Source organism: Melanerpes formicivorus, unplaced genomic scaffold, assembly GCF_026170545.1.
Source record: "Melanerpes formicivorus ecotype bairdi unplaced genomic scaffold, bMelFor1.0.p_v2 SCAF_93, whole genome shotgun sequence".
NCBI lineage: Eukaryota > Metazoa > Chordata > Aves > Piciformes > Picidae > Melanerpes > Melanerpes formicivorus.
Window position 1 is genome coordinate 2,285,939 of NW_027142445.1, and position 17,291 is coordinate 2,303,229.

Consider the following 17,291-nt stretch of genomic DNA (forward strand, 5'->3'; position numbering starts at 1 on the left):
AGTTTAATGTTTATCATTTTATGCTATATAAACATTTATCATGGCATGTTTCGTAGAGTATTTAAAGCTAGTTCCAACCTTAGCAGAGAGGTTAACACTACATTCTGTTACAGAGGAAACTTGCAAACTGGCTTGTGTTTCCTCATTGAAAGTTTTGAATATCATGTTCACTTTAAAACTCCTGCCCTTGTGATTTCAGTCCACTAATCACCACAAAACTGATTTCATAACCAAATCATTAGCTTATTGATAACCCTGAGTCTATGACATATTTATAGAGACATTCAGCTATAAATGCACATTTGTGGAACCCCCCAGTGTATTTCAGCAGCCCAGTAACTCCCTTTTCTGTATGCATCAGCACCCAGTGGCTGTCTGTCTGTGGCCTTCAGAAGGAGCTTTCAAAATAAGTTTAAAGCTCAAAGTCTCTCTGAGATGCTGTAGACTTGTGAATTAAATTAACTCTCCCAGGCTCACAGAGGAGGCCTAAAGCTCTACATGGTTACATCTACATTTGCAAGTGATGAGCAGTGCTTCCGCTGTGGCGTGTGCCTCAGGCGCCGGGCCGGGCCCCGGGCACGTAGGAAGTGTTGCTCGGGCTGGGTGACCGTGGCGGAGACTGGTAGCCTCGGGGGGCTCCTCGGGGACAGCCGCCCCGTGGGGCACAGCGGCTCGGGCCGCCCTTGCCCGCTCTCCGCCGCGCACAGAGCTCCGGGCTGTACATGACGCTGGCGGCGGCGGCGGGCGCGGCCTAGGCGGGGGCTGTAGCGGGGAGCCCCCCGCGGCAGGCCGCTCTTCCCCACCCGTCCCTTGCTCTGGCTGAGGCGAGACCGTGCTGCTGCCGCACGCGCCTGAGCGTGGCTGCCAGAGGCGATGGCGCTCTCGTCGTGCTGCCCACAGGGTGCTGGGAGTGTGGGCTCGTAGCCCTGCGTGTGGCGAGAGGGAAGGGGCTGGTCGTGTGGGACAGACAGACTTTGACCCCCTGAGGCATGAGAAGTGTAGCTGTGGAGTGTGGTGGCGTGTCGCAAACTCAGGTTTTACGTTTTGGCAGTGACAAAAAGGCTGCGAAGTAAGAGAGGACCCTTAAAAGCAAGGCTTGCCACCAGTTCCCAGTGTGGGTAGCAACAGGGGTGTAAACTCTGAAACAATATTTGTGTCAACGACTGTAGACAGACAAACCTTACTTCATACCAGAGGATGTAAGAGGTGGACAAGGATTGTTATCTTGGATGAAACTTTCATAACTGCCCTAGGTCCTATTAGCTCAAACTGTGGTTGCTTTCTTTGCATTCTGTCTGTTCATACAAAAATCTCAACTTTTCTCTTACTGACTCAGTAGCCTGAATACTTGGTAAAACTCTTCACGTGGTAGTGCAACTGAAAGAGAAATCCTGCAGACAAAGTTCAGCTGAGGTTTTAGTACATGGACTGCAATGTAGAGTGAGTGTTGTAACAGTAAATATGTGAATGATGCTGTGAGGAGAGTAAACTTGTTTCATTTATGTGTTCTTGTGGTTTTGCTCTACCATAGTATTGTGTCTAGAAAACAACTATTGAGATTTTCATGTTGGTGTTTTGTGTTCTTACTGTTTGTTAGAAACACTTAAAAGGGAATGAACTTGTGGCATTCAGAATCAGCAACCAGCTAAACTGTCTTCCGGTAAGAAAAATCCTTTCCTGCGGAGATGCCTTTATTTGCACATATTTGATCTCATTAGCTGCCTAAATTTAACATGGAAAACTTTTAATTTATCTTTTCTAATCTCTGCAGCAACTACCAAGCTTTCTTAATAGTCTGTGGTTTTATATTGCATTAGTCAAAACCTGATACAGCCATACTCAAACTTCATACAAACCCCTATTAGCTACTTTTCCTTGAGTTTTTTAGAGCAATACCCTCAGCAGAAAGTTAAGATCTTCTTCACAGATCAGTGAACCATAACTAGCAGTCTGCTTTTGCAAAAGTGAGAGCAGGAATTTGAAGCTCATTTTAAAATGTCACCCCAGCTGTGTGTTCACTACCTGATGTTTTTCTGGTTTTGTAGCTCTTAAACTTCAGTTTTGTAGGCAAGCTCTTGAGAATACTTTCTCTGTTTGTTTCAGCACTGCTGTGTTTTCTCTTTGTGCTTAATGTTTTTCTCGTTTCATTCATCAACATTTCATATACCTGTTCAGTGCATGGTAAAAGGAATGACCAAGCCCTGCTTCTTCTCACTTCAAGATATTTTCTGCCCCCCCCCCTGCCTTTTTTCCTTTTCTTTTGCAGAATTGTTAGTACCTGTGACATGGTACAGCAAACTCAACTGTGCATGCCCAAGGCACAGTTTCATAGGGCAATCGCTTCTGTGCTGAAGCATTAAATTACTCTGAAGCTACTCTTGCTGGTACTGGATCTGCACATGGTCACTATTCATGCAGCGAGTGAATTAGTAAACAAGAAGCCTGGTGGAAGTAATTCCTAACCACAGGAAAGCAGGAATCTGTGGCAGAACTGCCCTCTGTTGAAAATTGTGGAAAGGTGTCTGGGTAAGTGATGGTGAAAAACTAGTGATGGTTTAACCATTCTTGAATTGTACTCATTTCGGTACACATGCTGGTTTAAGTATTGGTCAGCCATGGTTCAATAACTTCTTTTTCTTGTTCATCCTTGCAGCACTTTTATTCAGTGCACTTTTATCAAGACATGGGGCCAATGAAATATAAGTCAAGCATGTCCTCAGTGTCCTGTGGTCTGCAGTATCACCATTCCTTGATAAAGTGGAGTCCAAAACTGAATGTACACATAGTGCAGACTTACTGCTCCTCAGCACCTAAGAGGCCTGAAGCCAAGTCTGCAGTAGAAGTGGCCACAGCTCTTTTTCATCATCTGACAGAAGCTGGGACTGTTCTGGGAAAAAACTCCCTTCAGAAAATGTCTGCAACATGCAAGAGCTGGTGGGACAGATACAAAGAGTTTGTTGGAATCAATGAAGTTTGAGAGGCTCAGGGAAAAGTGACAGAGGTAAACAGAGAGGGACCTGGGGGTACTGACTGACAGCCGCCTGAATATGAGCCAGCAGTGTGCCCAGGTGGCCAAGAAGGCCAATGGCATCCTGGCCTGCATTAGGAATAGTGTGGCCAGCAGGAGCAGGGAAGTCATTGTGCTCCTGTACTCTGCTTTGGTTAGGCCACACCTTGAGTCCTGTGTCCAGTTCTGGGCCCCTCAGTTTAAGAAGGACATCGAGACACTTGAAGGTGTCCAGAGAAGGGCAACAAGGCTGGTGAGAGGCCTTGAACACAAGCCCTACAAGGAGAGGCTGAGGGAGCTGGGATTGTTTAGCCTGGAGAAGAGGAGGCTCAGGGATGACCTCATTGCCCTCTACAACTACCTGAAAGGAGGTTGTAGCCGGGAAGGGGTTGGCCTCTTCTCCCAGGCAACCAGCACCAGAACAAGGGGACACAGTCTCAAGTTGCGCCAGGGGAGGTTGAGACTCGAGGTGAGGAGGAAGTTCTTCACTGAGCGAGTCATTCGTCACTGGAATGTGCTGCCCAGGGAGGTGGTGGAGTCACCGTCCCTGGAAGTGTTCAAGAGGGGATTGGACGTGGCACTTGGTGCCATGGTCTAGTCATGGGGTCTGTGTTGATAGGTTGGACTTGATGATCCTCGAGGTCATTTCCAACCTTAGTTATACTGTGATACTGTGATACTGTGATAGAAGCAGAGCATCAGTAGACCAGAAAAGCTAATGCTGAGGCCCCTACATCTGTGTTGTAGGTGGTTGGAGCTTTTATTCCAGACTGGATTTCATTTCTTTCCTCAAACAAAATGTCCCTGTACATCTTGCTCAAAGCTATCTTGAAGGTCGACCACAGTGCCTTCATTAGGTGCTACTTGTGTTTTGTGCAGAGATCAAGCAGAAGATGCAGGTAGTTTTCTCTGAAATGTGTCTAGTTTGTAAGTGCTAAAATAGGTTTGTGAGTAATCTAGTGTGCAGGAAACACAGAAAATGCGTAAAGCATATCACAATCCTACTCTTGTGCCAAACCAAAGTGCTGAGGTAGATGTAAGAAGTGACATTTCTGTTCTGGCACAGTAAAGCTTTACTCTCTGTGAGCAGAACTGCTCTGTGCTCTGAAAAATGCAGTTCTGCTGCAAATCATCTTGAGGTGGTATAGAAACTAGGAAACCTCTCAGAACCATGCTTTCACAGTCCAGCACTTTAAAACAATGCTCAGAAAACTGTAGTGAGAGAAAGCATTACCCAGCAGGAATCCCCTCTTGGGGAAGAAGGTGTGGGAGAAAATCCAGTGATAAATTATGTATCTTAAGGCATTACTGGAGTAAGTGCAGGCCTTAGTGACTAGGGGCATATCCAAGTGCTGGATTAAATCACAATGTACAAAAGAGCACAGGAGGTTAAAAATTAGTTGTACTTAATGAGGATGAATTACTTTTATCAGTAATGAAAAGACAATGCCAACGGCAAACACTGCAGTTCTCAGCCAAGTGTGGTTGATAGCTGAAGCTTAGACAATACTGGTGGCTACCAAAACTTATTTTAACCAAAATAACACTCATCAAAACATCAAATGCTGTCAGCATTTAATGATTGGACTGAAACAGCAATACCTTAGATAGATGACAACTGGTACTTGTGCAAGCTATTTTAGAGGAGACAATTGCTGCTGGAAACTGCAGTCAAAAGTCATAGTGATTCTGTTTGTTAATGCTTGCTTGCTTGTTGACCCCCTCCAGGTTGTCAGTTCTACCACAGCCAAGCAATAGCACTATGAAGTGAAAAAATTAACAAAATCAGTAATTCCCTGATAGTTGGCAACACGTTTTCTGTAAGCCTTTGAGCAGGATGTGCTGTGATAGGCTTATAATGAATATAGAACTGTGGCAGATTTTCATAGAATTGGATCTCAGCTCTCCATTTTCCATCTTGGTTCCTTTTTTTCTGGTCTCAAAATGATAGACTGCCTCTCTCCATCTATCAATTCTGTACTGAAAAGTATTATAGCACACCCTAATAGCTTGAGCAAACATCAGAAAGCTGCCTTTGACTCTTGGCAGTTTGGTTTGATGTTGCTGGGCTCTTTGAAGCCTGTACACTAGAAATCACTTCTGCTGTGTTCCTACTCTACCCCAAAGTAGCCCTTTACTGTCCTGATGCAGCTCCAGGTTAGTAGCCTTTATGTAGAGTGCTAATCTAGTGCCAGGAGAGCCCTGAAACTGCAAAACTATCTCTTCATCTTTTAATGCTGACTTTGTGTTTCAGGTGATTTTTGGTGAAAAGGGGAAAAAATACATACTGAATACTCCAATTTCAAACAAAATAGAACTTAACAGTTGGTGAGCTGAGCGTGTGATGCACTGGGGGTTGCTTTTCCACATGCAGCTGCAGCAGCTTTATGGATTTCTCTGTTGGGCCTGGCCCTCTGAATAACAGGCATAGTTGAGGGGCTGCTTTGCTGAAATTCTATGCTCTGAATCAAGATTGTTTTCATTTTGGGGCAAAAATTCAACTCCTGACAATATTAGGCTGAGCAACATCAGGCCTGAATACTAATCTGAGGTTTCTTAGTCAGTTCTTGACTTCTCAGACCTTCACTGTTTTGCCATCTGCTAGAATTGAAAATTGCCTTCTGCAACCAAAGGGAAAAATCTAATTGCTCAGCAAGCCATATGGGGTTATTAAGATCATTAAACCCTGGTATGCCATAATGCCTGGGCCAAAAGGACCCCAGGGCATGTAAATATTGTGTGATTCATTTTATAGCTTCAGACTGCAAGCTAGGAATTATTTTGCTGGCTATCTTATGGTGAAAAGTGGTGGTCAAGTAGGTTACTGCAGGTGTTGCTTGGTGAGGCCAATCCATGGCACGTTTGTTCAGAGCTGTGACAGATGGGAAGTGGTTTTAATGGTGTTTGATTGCAAAGGGGAAACGTTTTGTATTGGTCTGACAAATGATCAGGACCCAGCCAGTGTCCTCAATTGTGCCAGGGATGCTAAAGGCAGCCTCAAATGTTGATATTAGGAAGCCAGAGAATACAATTACTCCTCTTCAGAACGCCCCAGACTTGGCTTCTCGTCCACGATCTAAAGTTGATGATCTAAATTGTACTCCCTTTTCCTTCTTAAGGATGGAACAGCTATTCCTCTAAAGATGCCTGCTCTTTAAAATGAGCTGCTGGCCTTGTTCTCTGTTTTCTCTCTTTCTCTAGTTGTGACGTCTTGGAAGGATTCCTTTCTAGCAAACCCCACTTCCATAGATTTGATACAACTGTGGGTGAGAATATGAAAGCTGAGTTTTGGCTAATAAAGTTTCAGAAATGAATGCAGGAGCTGTGAAATTTACATGACATTAAAGAAAGAATAGTTCAGTAAATGCAAATAAGTGCAGAAATGAATATTTTAATTTGGATTCATGATTCATGCCAGAGGATTACCAGCAAACCATTCAAATGTGGTGATGACATAAAAACTCAATGAGAATAAAAATTCTATAGGCACTAGCTAACTGCTGCCAGTGAGCTAATTTTAGTAGGGGAGGTCAGCACAATGTCTTTGTTCTTTTTGAACAATGACTATTTCAAGGTTTGTCTTTCTTAATTATGCCTCAGAAAGTTGTTTTTCTTGTAACTGGTGTGCTGTTGTATCAGTTCTTGTGTCTTACAACGTGACAACCATGGTCAGTAGATGTGTTCCCATTCTGCAAGTCATGGAATGAATTGTATTGAAAATTGACATTACTGATTGCCATTTTGCTTTGTGCTAGGAAAGAGGAGTGAAGATTTTCTTTTTCTCTACATCAGTTTTCCAGTGATTTCAGTCTAACTCCATTTATTTCTCTGTAGGTCATTGTTCCTGTTTTAGGACAATTGAATCCAAAGCATGTCTGAATAAGCTTTCATTTCTGTAGCCCTGGAGTCAACACATCTTCCTATTTTGAAAGTGAGATAATGTAAAGGAGGTAAAGAAGTCTTTCCTGTTCTAGTTATATTTATACTGTCCAAACAGCTTCCTTATTTTAGTGTTCTTGGAAATCCCAGTTAGAAAGAGAGTGATCATTACCATCTCTCTGACAGTTGAGAGTACAGTCAAACTTGACATAGTTCTTTTTTTTTCCTTACATTAACAGGTTCTTTGAGAAGCCCTGAACAAATGTGGTTGGGTTAGGGTTTGTATGAGATGTGCAGGTTTTGTAGTGGTGGTGATTTATTTTTTTATAGAAGCATCTCATAGTCTTCCCTACTTGGTTTGCTTAGGCTCAGCTAACAGAATCCTCAAGCTGAAAGGAGTGTGTGCCTACTGGATGTGCTCTGGGAATGCAGATGCTGTTCTCTAACCACTCATGGGCATTCAGACCCCCAACCCAGATGGTGCTTGGAACTCATCTGAAGGATGGACCCCCCCCACGACGTGGACTCAAGGTAGGCATAGCTCTGCCAACAAGGGGTGTGGGAAAACAAGGGAAAGGGGTGTGGATGAATGGGGACAGGAGCTGAAGAGCTTGTCATTAAGTCAGACTTCTCATGACTTTGCATGTAGGTGAATGAACCTGCTGCCATGATGGCATCACATTTCTTTACCCACATGTTATTCTTCACCACTGCCTGCTGTGCATTAGGCAGAAGCCTGTGCCGCCTCCTTTTGTTGTAACTCCTCTTTTGTAGTTCTATTTGAGATGATGGTATGAAAAACTTCTTACCCTGTGCTAATTGCAATGTCCATCCTAATACATCTCATACAAGGGACAAAAGTTAACGGAGCCCTCAGTTCATGAAGTGTTGCTGGCAGGACATGCATGCCCTTAACAAACTATCGTTATGCCTGAGTGGTAATTAAAGGCAGCACAAACCCAGCAAAATCCTAACTCATCTGAACCTAATGGGAATTTCATCTCCACCATGCCCAAGTTTTGTTTCTGGCTTCTTTATGCATTGCTGGTGGTGCTGGTCTTTGATGTGGATCTGAAGTGAGCCCATGAGGAATTCTATAATGAAAATAATTTGAAGCCATCCCTGACCTAATCTGGCTTGAAAAAGATCAAGAGCTTCTAATATCATTACTGTTGTATAAGGCTGAGCATGTTTATATTTGTCTGGCTTCAATCTGAAGGGTGCTCTGAACTATGTCTGTGGCTTACCTGCACATCCTTACCTACTGAGTTATGCAAGCAGTGAATGCATAGGTGGCTATTGTAACTCAATGTTAGACTGATCCTTCCTGCACAAGATTTTTCATAGTTTTGTTTCATTTTTGTTATCTCAGTCTTAGAAGGGTATCTAATCAATATTTATTCTTACCTGTGTGCATGAGTCAGAGCATCACTAGGCCTCTTCATTTTTAAGCAGCACATGGCGAGCTTTGTCTCAATAAAACTGGCAATGCTGGAAATATCATCTGCAGATGTCTCCAAGGGATTTTCTACAGAAGCACCATTACTGCAAAGCTGTACAAGAAACAAAAATCTGATTTACTACTGTTACATTACACCTTTTGTTAGGTAGAAATGTGTTTTGTAACTGAGAAATGGAGAAAACTGACTTCTAAGTAAAATATTCCCTGCCTTTAACTAGCACCACAGATGCATGTGATCATGAGATAAAGTGCAGTGTCATCTCCCCAGAAGGGGTAGCCAAGAGAGCAGATAATAAGCTAAAATGTAAAAACCACTGTTAGGAATGGAACTATTTTTCCCCATTTTCAAAGGTAAAGGCTCAACTTCAGGCTCCCCAAATCTGTGGCTGGCTGAGACCATGGTTGAAGGAGGAGTCTCAGACAGCTATTTACTTATTTTAGTGAGCCAGTGGTGAATTCTGCTGCAGGCTCTGCTGCCCTTGTCCCACAGGTAGGACAGCAGAGAGTGACACAAGGCAAGGAAACCAGAAACTCTCCTCATTTAATGGGACTTGTCCTTCCAGAAAACTGGTAGAGGAAATCAAAAGGATAAGATCACCAAGCTTTCCCATTTCCTTGAGCTGTATAGAATTTAACATAGAGAAACGTCATGTTTTCTATCTAAAAAAAAAAACTTTCTTCCTGACAGATAAATTGCCTGCTGATCTTCACAGCCAGTGACTTTCTCATTAAATAACATTCTATCTCCTAATGTGCATCATTAGAATTAGATAACCCACAAGTCCTTGAAGTTTTGGAGAGTCCTTGGTATTGACAGAGCTCCAGTACTGGGCAGGACCACCTTCAATCCTCAAATCTTTTGATTCATCTGCAGGCAACCTGATCTTGTGCTACCAAAGTGTAGTGAAAAAGAGCTTCCAGTTCTTAGGAAAACTCAACTGTAAGCAATTAGATACAACTGTAAACAAATAGATTAAGTCTAAGAGCCTTGTCTTTAAGGACAATAACCATATACTGCTACTAATGACAATGCAATTGAATGTCTTTTCCTTGGCTAAACATCCCTAACAGGATGTTTAGTGTGCAGTGATTTCATCTGACTAAGTGACTTCACTGTGAATCAGCTAGAAAGGCAGATTTCTAATGAAGATTAATAAATTACTATTTATCTAGGCTGTGTGCTTAAGCTCCTGGTTCACATTGAGATCAGTGCTGAGGGCTGTTACAGCACTGACACACAACTGCAGCCTATTGTGGATTAACGTAGCCTCTGTTTTAAATGGGTTATAACCAAGTGACTCTTACTGTGTCCAGTGTTGCTGGCCACCAAAGAAAATGGAAGGAGAAGGATCTGGCTTGTTTATCTAGCTCCTCATCACTAAGGAGTTTAGTTATGGCAGTTTCTTGTGCCTACCTAAGTGTTTTTTCTCTAGGAGGTGCACTGTCAACTCAGCATTTTGAGATGTCTTTAGAAGATTAAATCTGTCAAGAAAGAAAGCTCTTCCCTCTCTCTCTCTCTCTCTCTCTCTTTCTTCCCATGTGTGGTCCTTAAAAGCAAGAAGGATTACAGACCCACATCCACACTTAGCACCTCCAAAGCTAGCCCTATCTTCAATGTTTTTGTGCACTGGTTAGAGGTCAGCTCAATTCTTTACAGGCAACAAGGCTCATTCAAAGAAGTGTCCCCCCAGTTCAGGCATGAGAAATATGTTTTTTCCCTTTCCCAACCCTTCTCTGCTGAGTGAAGTTACACAGTGTATATAATAACATCCATGCATTTAAGATGTTCTATCATCTTGTTATCAGTAGAAGTTATAAATCAGAGAATTCATCACTTCTAACTTTGCTCATGGTACTGTATATGTCTGCTGAAGTGTCTCTGTGGGTAAAGTCTCTATGTGGCTAAAAGACCCAGAGAATGATGTTGACATCAGTGAACATAAATGTATCATCAAGTTTTTCTGTAATAACACTTTTCAGCTGAATTGGCCATGCTGTGACCTCTGTTAAATTTATGGGAATGAGAGATTTGAGGCTACTCCTTGGACTTTCAAGTTCTTGAATGATTGTGAGATGAGAAGAATCCTTTAGGGATCCCTTCACTCTAAAGTCCTGCAAGTCAGAGTTTCCTTGAGTCTTACTACTGATACGAAGAGTTATGTTTGGACTTGCGTAACCCCGCTGTTATCTCTGACAAAAACCAAGATGTGAGCCTCTGTAAACCACACCTGAACAGCTAAGGATTCAGAAAAGCTGTTTAAGTACAGTGAAGATTGGATTCTGCCAGGTCTTAGATATCTCAGCGTAAGAGTTCAAAGCAACGAAAAATAACTCGATCTTTAATCTGGCAAAACCAGAGCAGTCGTTTAAAAGGATGTGCCTGTGCCATCTAGGTTCTGTGTTTATTGCATCCCAATCTCTCTCCTGATTTTTGTGTAGCATTTCTGCAGTGGATTAAGGTTTTGTTTGTTTGAGACTAAACACTTCTCCACTAACTCTGTACAAACAACAGCATGGTGCACCAAAAGCAAGAGTCAATTGAATTGTACAGAAACAACTCCTTCTGTACTGAGCAAAGAAGTTAGGACCGTTCCAAATAGCCCTGGTGTCTGGCACTAGTGAGATGTGGAGTTAATTCTAGTCACTGGTCAAAGGGATTTTTCTGGCAGCAGTATGGTCACTACCACAAACAAATCTCTGTTGGGCGAACTGCCTTGGCAGCTCTGATGGAGATGATCCCTTCTGTGTCCATTTCATCCCCCTTAACTGTATTTTGCTGGCCTTTCTTCTCAAAGAACTTGGCTGTGCGGCGGGAAAAGGACTGTTTCCTTGTGTTGTCCTATCTGCCACTGAATATTGAGTCTGACAGTGGCTTTCGAGGGTGAGGCAAAGACAGTGCCAGAAAGCACCTGAGCAAGCTGATTTGGGGAAGATCCTAGGGGAGGAATTAGGCAGGAAGGAGACAGTGAGCTGAGATTTTGCAGCACAGGTGAGGATGTGGAGAAGAGTTGTAGAAAGCCTCACGTCTGAGTTTCACAGGTGATGAGAAAAAGGAACATTTCCTAGGGATCCAAAGAAGCCTCTGTAGCTACAGATGGTAGTAAGTTTGGGAAACCCTGCTGGACTGAGAGTAAGGGAAGGAAGAAAGGCTGTGCCATGCACAGGCATAATGAGCAGGGAGGAGAATTGTTTGCAATTTTCATGTTTCCCATAGGAGAACCAAGCTTTCTGCAGTCCGATAACACAACCTTTGAAGATCAAAAGGCTGTTGGTGGTTTTGGAGTGCTTGAAGTAAAAGGTAAAAGCACCTCCATCTGACTTCTCTCAAGACCTTAAGGTCTTGTCACAAGGACATTCAGATAGAAATGTGGGCTTGGAGAGACAGTTGCATTTTGTACCACTGAGGGTTTCTTTTCCCAGAGCTATCTTACAGAATGTTATTTGAATTCCAAACTGGGGTATCTGGGGGTATGTCTTGAGACTGAGCTTTTGGTCTGCTGAAATCTTGCCAATGTGTTAGAGGCAAGATTGAAGCAAACAACTTAAACATTTGAAGTTTACAGCCAATCTGAGCTTAAAAACCTGCAGTATACCATTTTATGTCCTTTACCATAGCTAGCAAATCTAATGTATTTGTTTATTTTATTGTTTTACTGTCAGACCTAGTCTAGCTGGGAATACTCCTGTCAGCAGAAAGGAGGATTTTCCCAGAAGTAATAGTTCATTTAAAAAAAAAAAAACCTTGCCAAAGGATATTTCTTTTTTCCTAGGGGCTTTTGTTAGAACTGGAGGCCATCATGCAGGTTGTATCCATGCATCCTTTTGTGGACGGCTGAGTTATCCCAGTCAAAGAGTTAGCATGTAGAGAAATGAAATCTAAGGAATTAAACATATAGGACCTTATAAATATGCTGCTGAAACCCCAGTTGTATAAATGCTTGTGATAAAGTACTCTGTCAAAGGTCACAGAACAAGTCTGTGACACTGTGAACTCAGCATAGATCTTGTTGCAGTACTAGGGCTTAAATTTTGGCAGTAGCAAGCAAGGAAATTTTATGAGTAAAGACCTCCTAGGCAGTAGCTAATAAAAAAGGGAAGGAAAGATGCTTCCCAAACCCTTCCTGGCTTTGGGAAAAGACCAGTGGAAATGCTGATCCTTAAGGTAGCTCCTAGTTAATATGTGTGTAAGCTGGAAGAATCAAATCTGAGCTCTGGTGATCTGTATGTTGCCACTGTTTTCACTGAAAACAAGGTTCAGGTGTGAGAAACTGGCCATGGTGAGGGTTTGCTAATCACTGGCAGAGGTTTGGTGTGCATTAAATTCAGGAATATGGTTTGCCTCGAAGAAGATGCTCAAGAGGTATCTCTCTACATGTGTGGACAGAGATAGCAAATTTCTCTTGGGCAAAATAAGTAAATTTGGTCAGATAGTGTGTGGCAATGAGATTCTTTGGCAAGTTCCCTAAGATCACACATGCTATTCTCTGCCTGGCTGAAGGGATTAAAGAGTTAGTTTGACTAGAGCACCTGCTAGCCTTGCTGGAGATGATTGCTTTGTTTCTTCCTTTATTATTTGTTGTGGTGTTTGTCAGCAGAGCGATACTGAATCCTACCTCTCTGGTTTAAAGACAACTTTGTGGTTTTAAGCTGGAGTTATTTATTTAGTTCTTTTAAAGTGGCTACTCAGAGGGACAGACCTGAAAAGGCAAGAGATATTTAGGAGCACCTTTTCATATAACTAGGCAACAGTCCTAACCAAGCCATCCAAGTAATCAGCCTCATAGTGTCACTGCATTGCACATCAGGTGCCTGACAAGTTGAATACTAACTGCATCCCAGAAATGTCTGCTAAGGAAGGCTACTACTGAAAATAACTTTCAAACTTGGTAGCAAGCCTCACACAGGGCTGAAAGCAAACTGCTCTTTGTATATTGCACTGTAATCCAGTCCTTGCAGCTGTTAGGCACTGTCATAAATACTGCAGGAGAGCAGTGCAACAAAGAGCCATTTAATGGTGGGTTTGTCTTGGTGAAGAGGGAAAAAAAGTCAGTATGGAGCATAAAAGAAGATTTTCTCTCGATGTGATTTCATGCAGCATAACTTTCCAGCTTCTCTTCAAAGTCCCACTGACATCCTGGTAGGCAGTTTCAGTCAGCCGTGCAGGAACTGTATATAAACCCCCTGTCTTTATTGCTGATGAGATTTGTGTCAATAACTTGCTAGAAAACCTATTGAAGATACATAATTCCCTACTAAATATGAAGGCAGATGTCAGGTAAGAACTAAATTTTACTAGGCTTCCTGCAGTGTGCTCTGCAGTGGCTAAGTCAAATAATCTGTACGTAGGATATTTTGGGCATGTTAGCTTCTCTCTGCAGTGTCAGCACTGGGTTCTGTAATAGGAATGTGTATGCAGGGCATATTTGCTATCTTGGGCATATTATTGGTTATACAGTACTGACTGAGAGCCAGATATCCCTCAGATATGCTAACTTACAAGAAATGATCCTTACTTCTATTCGGAAAGCCAGTGCTTGCCAGAACACATTGAATCTGGGGAGTATTGACTTGTTACCAGATGAACTTACCAGGCTGCATGCCCTTAGCGTGGGGTGGGATTGAGCTTGCTCTCCCCACATTTCTCAGTGAGTTTATCTTCAAATCTGTCTATGTCTAGGCTGAAATTCCTTCTTTGCCTACAATGAGCCTTTTTGCAGGAACCATAGGTATGTGGAAAGGATTTGGTTCCTGGTAGGGCAGGAGATTAGAGAGGTTCAAACCCAAGTTTTATGCTCCCTGGAGGCTGACAGGTTTGACATATCTATCACTGTTCTGGCCTTTTTTGGAGATTGGATCTCTCTGCAAAAGTGAGATTACAAGTGGCCCACCAAATTCAGAGGAGATAGCATTTTAGTTTGTGCTGATTTCTGGGTGGATGCTGCTTTATAAAAACAAACTTGACGTGACTCTTTCCCTCCCACGGAAGCTAACGATGTTTCCTGCAGCACTCCTAAACCTAAGTCATTCCTGTTTATTGGCCCAACTTCAGCTAAAGGCTTTACCTCCCTCCAGTGCAAACTTAGGGGTCTTTCTCCTTGTAAATAATGTGCTTAGAAAACATTAAATGGGGAAGAAAGGTTTTCGGAAAGTATCAGCTGTCTGACTTCAGCTACATCTGTGTGCTGCACTAGAAATCTGTGCCTCTCATTACCAGCCCTGTTTTATGGAGTGTCCCCATTATCAGTACTGCCAGGGTGAGAGGAGTTGTCACAGCAGCCAAAAGAAAAAAAACCCACCCAGCCAGCCCCAAAGCTTTCTAATGAAACATCTATTGTGGAATCAATATACTGCAATAGTTTGCCAGGAACTCTATATTCTGGACAGTGTACTGAAATCTCCTTCATAGATTGCCTTTGTAATACAAAATTTGTCAGTCCTCCACTCTTGAGTCCCTCCAAAATCAAAGCAAACTGAGAATGGTGTAAATATTCCGTGTGATAACCAAACAATCAGACAAAAGCCCAAACTGATACCAGTACCTCCTCCTCATAGGATTGTAGTTTGAAATGCCTATTGCACTTGGAAGCAGGAGCCTCAGTATGTTGATAGTGTTTGCAGGAGGAGCTGGCCAAAATGAATGGGTTTTTGGAGGCAACTGTCAGCTGGTGTGATGTGACTATATTGGAGCAAGATTTTGAGAGCTGTCATGATTGCTTGGAAAAAGCAATATAATTTCAGGCCAACTAATATAATCCTTTTGATGCCAAGAGATTGGCTACTGCTAAGTCCAAATACGAGCTATCTCACCAGCACTTTTATTAAGGCAAACTGTGGGAAAGGTTCACTCCCATTTTGATGGACAGGATTTTTAGGGAAAAGCAATAATTTGCTGAAGCCTTATTTACATGCTATTTCTACAGATGGCATTAAAGTTAGCTGCAAGGCCAGCTCTCCCCTCTCTTCCCACCTCAGGATGGTGTGGAGGTGGCAAACTCTACCAAGAATCCTCTCAACACTATTGTCAGCATTAGAAACACAGCCTATATCTGTGCCTCAGGAATAAACAGAAGTAGAGCTCTTCCCTAAAGTAACCTAACCAGAATTCATTCTCCCCTACTTGTTATTGTTTGGTTCACCTCTGTGAAGCTTTTCAGCATTTATATTCATTTTACACTGTCAAAAGCTGAATAGGAGTAAGATAACAAATGGTTCTGGTAGCAGCTGTCACCACCTACTGTCTGTGTATGCCTGTGTGAATCTCTCAATGGAAATAAAGTACTTTAATAACACATTTTCTCTAAACTGTCCTCATGGATAAAGTTACTTTCAAATCAGTCCATGAACAGTTTCCAATTTGGTGCCCACTTCAGCCTGCTTCTCCCTCTCTTTCCTCTGCAGTCTGTGTTGGTATGCAGCAGCATGATTTAAAGACATTTCAGATAGAAAATACTTTAACAGCACACCTTCTCTGACCACCACTTGCCTGCATTAGCTGCTTGTGATGTTTGAACCTTCTCCTAACATCTAATTTCCTTGCTATAAATGAAGCTGATTGTCCGTTGCACTTTTGCGCTGCGTTGGCTCTGGCCAGGATGTGCCCAGAGCCACAAATTAAACACAAATGGCTCTGCCCTCCCTGTTCTTGTATAACACCTTCCAGGAGTAGATGGCAGCTGGGAGGATAAATACCTCCAATTTCTTAGGGCCCTGACCACAGAAATGCCATAGAAACTGAAGACAAAACTCCACGTCAAGATGGGCTCTAAGGTAGTTTTACCCCAAGAGAGGCAAGGCAGCATTGCACCTTTGTGTTTATCTGCCATTGGGTATCACCATGCCTACAGTGAGCAAATCTCTCTTTCATCTCTTTGGGGGATTCCATTGAATCCCATCAGCTACAGGTCTGAGGACATGAAACTTTCACAGTTAAATGTACCTTAACTCCATTGTCTTTACTGCTACTGCAGTAAAGCTGTGGGGTTTAAACACCTAAAGTTTTTTAGCTACACAGCTCACAGAGGAGGCCTTTATAGCTCCAGACAGCATTGACATGTCCCAAACCGAGCATGATGTTGACTGTTGATCAGGAGTCTTATTTTGCTTGTGTTAGCTATTGAGGTATCTACTGCATGGACCTTCTCTCCATTTCTCAGTGATTGTTCAAGATGTGGTTTGTACATGTTTAGGTCAACGAGGCTTTTGATTGTGAGTGACAAGTGGTGGGCTATTCTTTTTAATCAAATATACTGCTTAACATTTACAAAATATGGAGAAAATATTTGGTGCTTTTGAGCACCTGGCAACTCCAGGGAATAATTTAATAGAGTATGAGGAAGCCAATTAGAATGAATTAGAAATTGACTACTGCTTTGGCTCCAAAAAGATTGGAAGTTGTGGCCTGTCCTTGCTGAAGTCAGGATTTTGCTCTTGCAAAAGGAAATCTAATGGTTTATGGGCCAAATGTAGGAAAAAAGTATTTGATGAGCCAGATACATAACAGCAGTTGAGGTAAGAAGAACAAGGGCACGAATCTGTGCAGTTCCTCAGCTCTATTTCCTAGTGATGGGCATGCTGGAAATGTCTGGGAGATCAATAGATTTAAATTCAGTGATCCAAAACTGGGAGCATGTCACAGGGGAGGATTATTTTCAGAAGAACAGGGGCCGAACATTTAAATGTTGCAGGTTGTAAACAGGCCGATGTTTCTCAAGTCTTTCATGCTCTCTGATATTAAGAGATTAGTTTGAGACAAGATCTTTGGATCCTCGTGAAGGTTTAATGTTATTTCTTAGCTAAGCTGTTAATAACTGGCTAGAGATTTTATAGATACATGTATATGGTTCCCACTGAGATTTTATGCTAAAAAGTGATTTCTCATACCCTTCATTTCCCAGTCCAGATGTGAAGTCTTATTTCCTTACATTTTAACAGCTGGCTGCCAGA

At 42.5% G+C, this 17,291-nt stretch overlaps 1 protein-coding gene and 1 long non-coding RNA gene across 2 annotated transcripts in view; one reads left to right on the forward strand and one right to left on the reverse strand.

Moving 5' to 3' along the window:
* The window catches only part of LOC137455234 (spermatogenesis-associated protein 16-like), a 66,874-nt gene that overhangs the window by 29,401 nt on the left and 20,182 nt on the right, over positions 1 to 17,291 (reverse strand). Inside the window, exon 4 of the mRNA XM_068165855.1 lies at positions 8,294 to 8,439. Coding sequence (XP_068021956.1) covers positions 8,294 to 8,439 — 146 coding nt within the window. The remainder of the gene's footprint in view (positions 1 to 8,293; positions 8,440 to 17,291) is intronic.
* Positions 1,539 to 3,007, forward strand: LOC137455238 (uncharacterized). Its single transcript, XR_010990807.1, has 3 exons — positions 1,539 to 1,660; positions 2,267 to 2,526; positions 2,654 to 3,007. It is a non-coding gene; the product is annotated as an uncharacterized lncRNA (long non-coding RNA).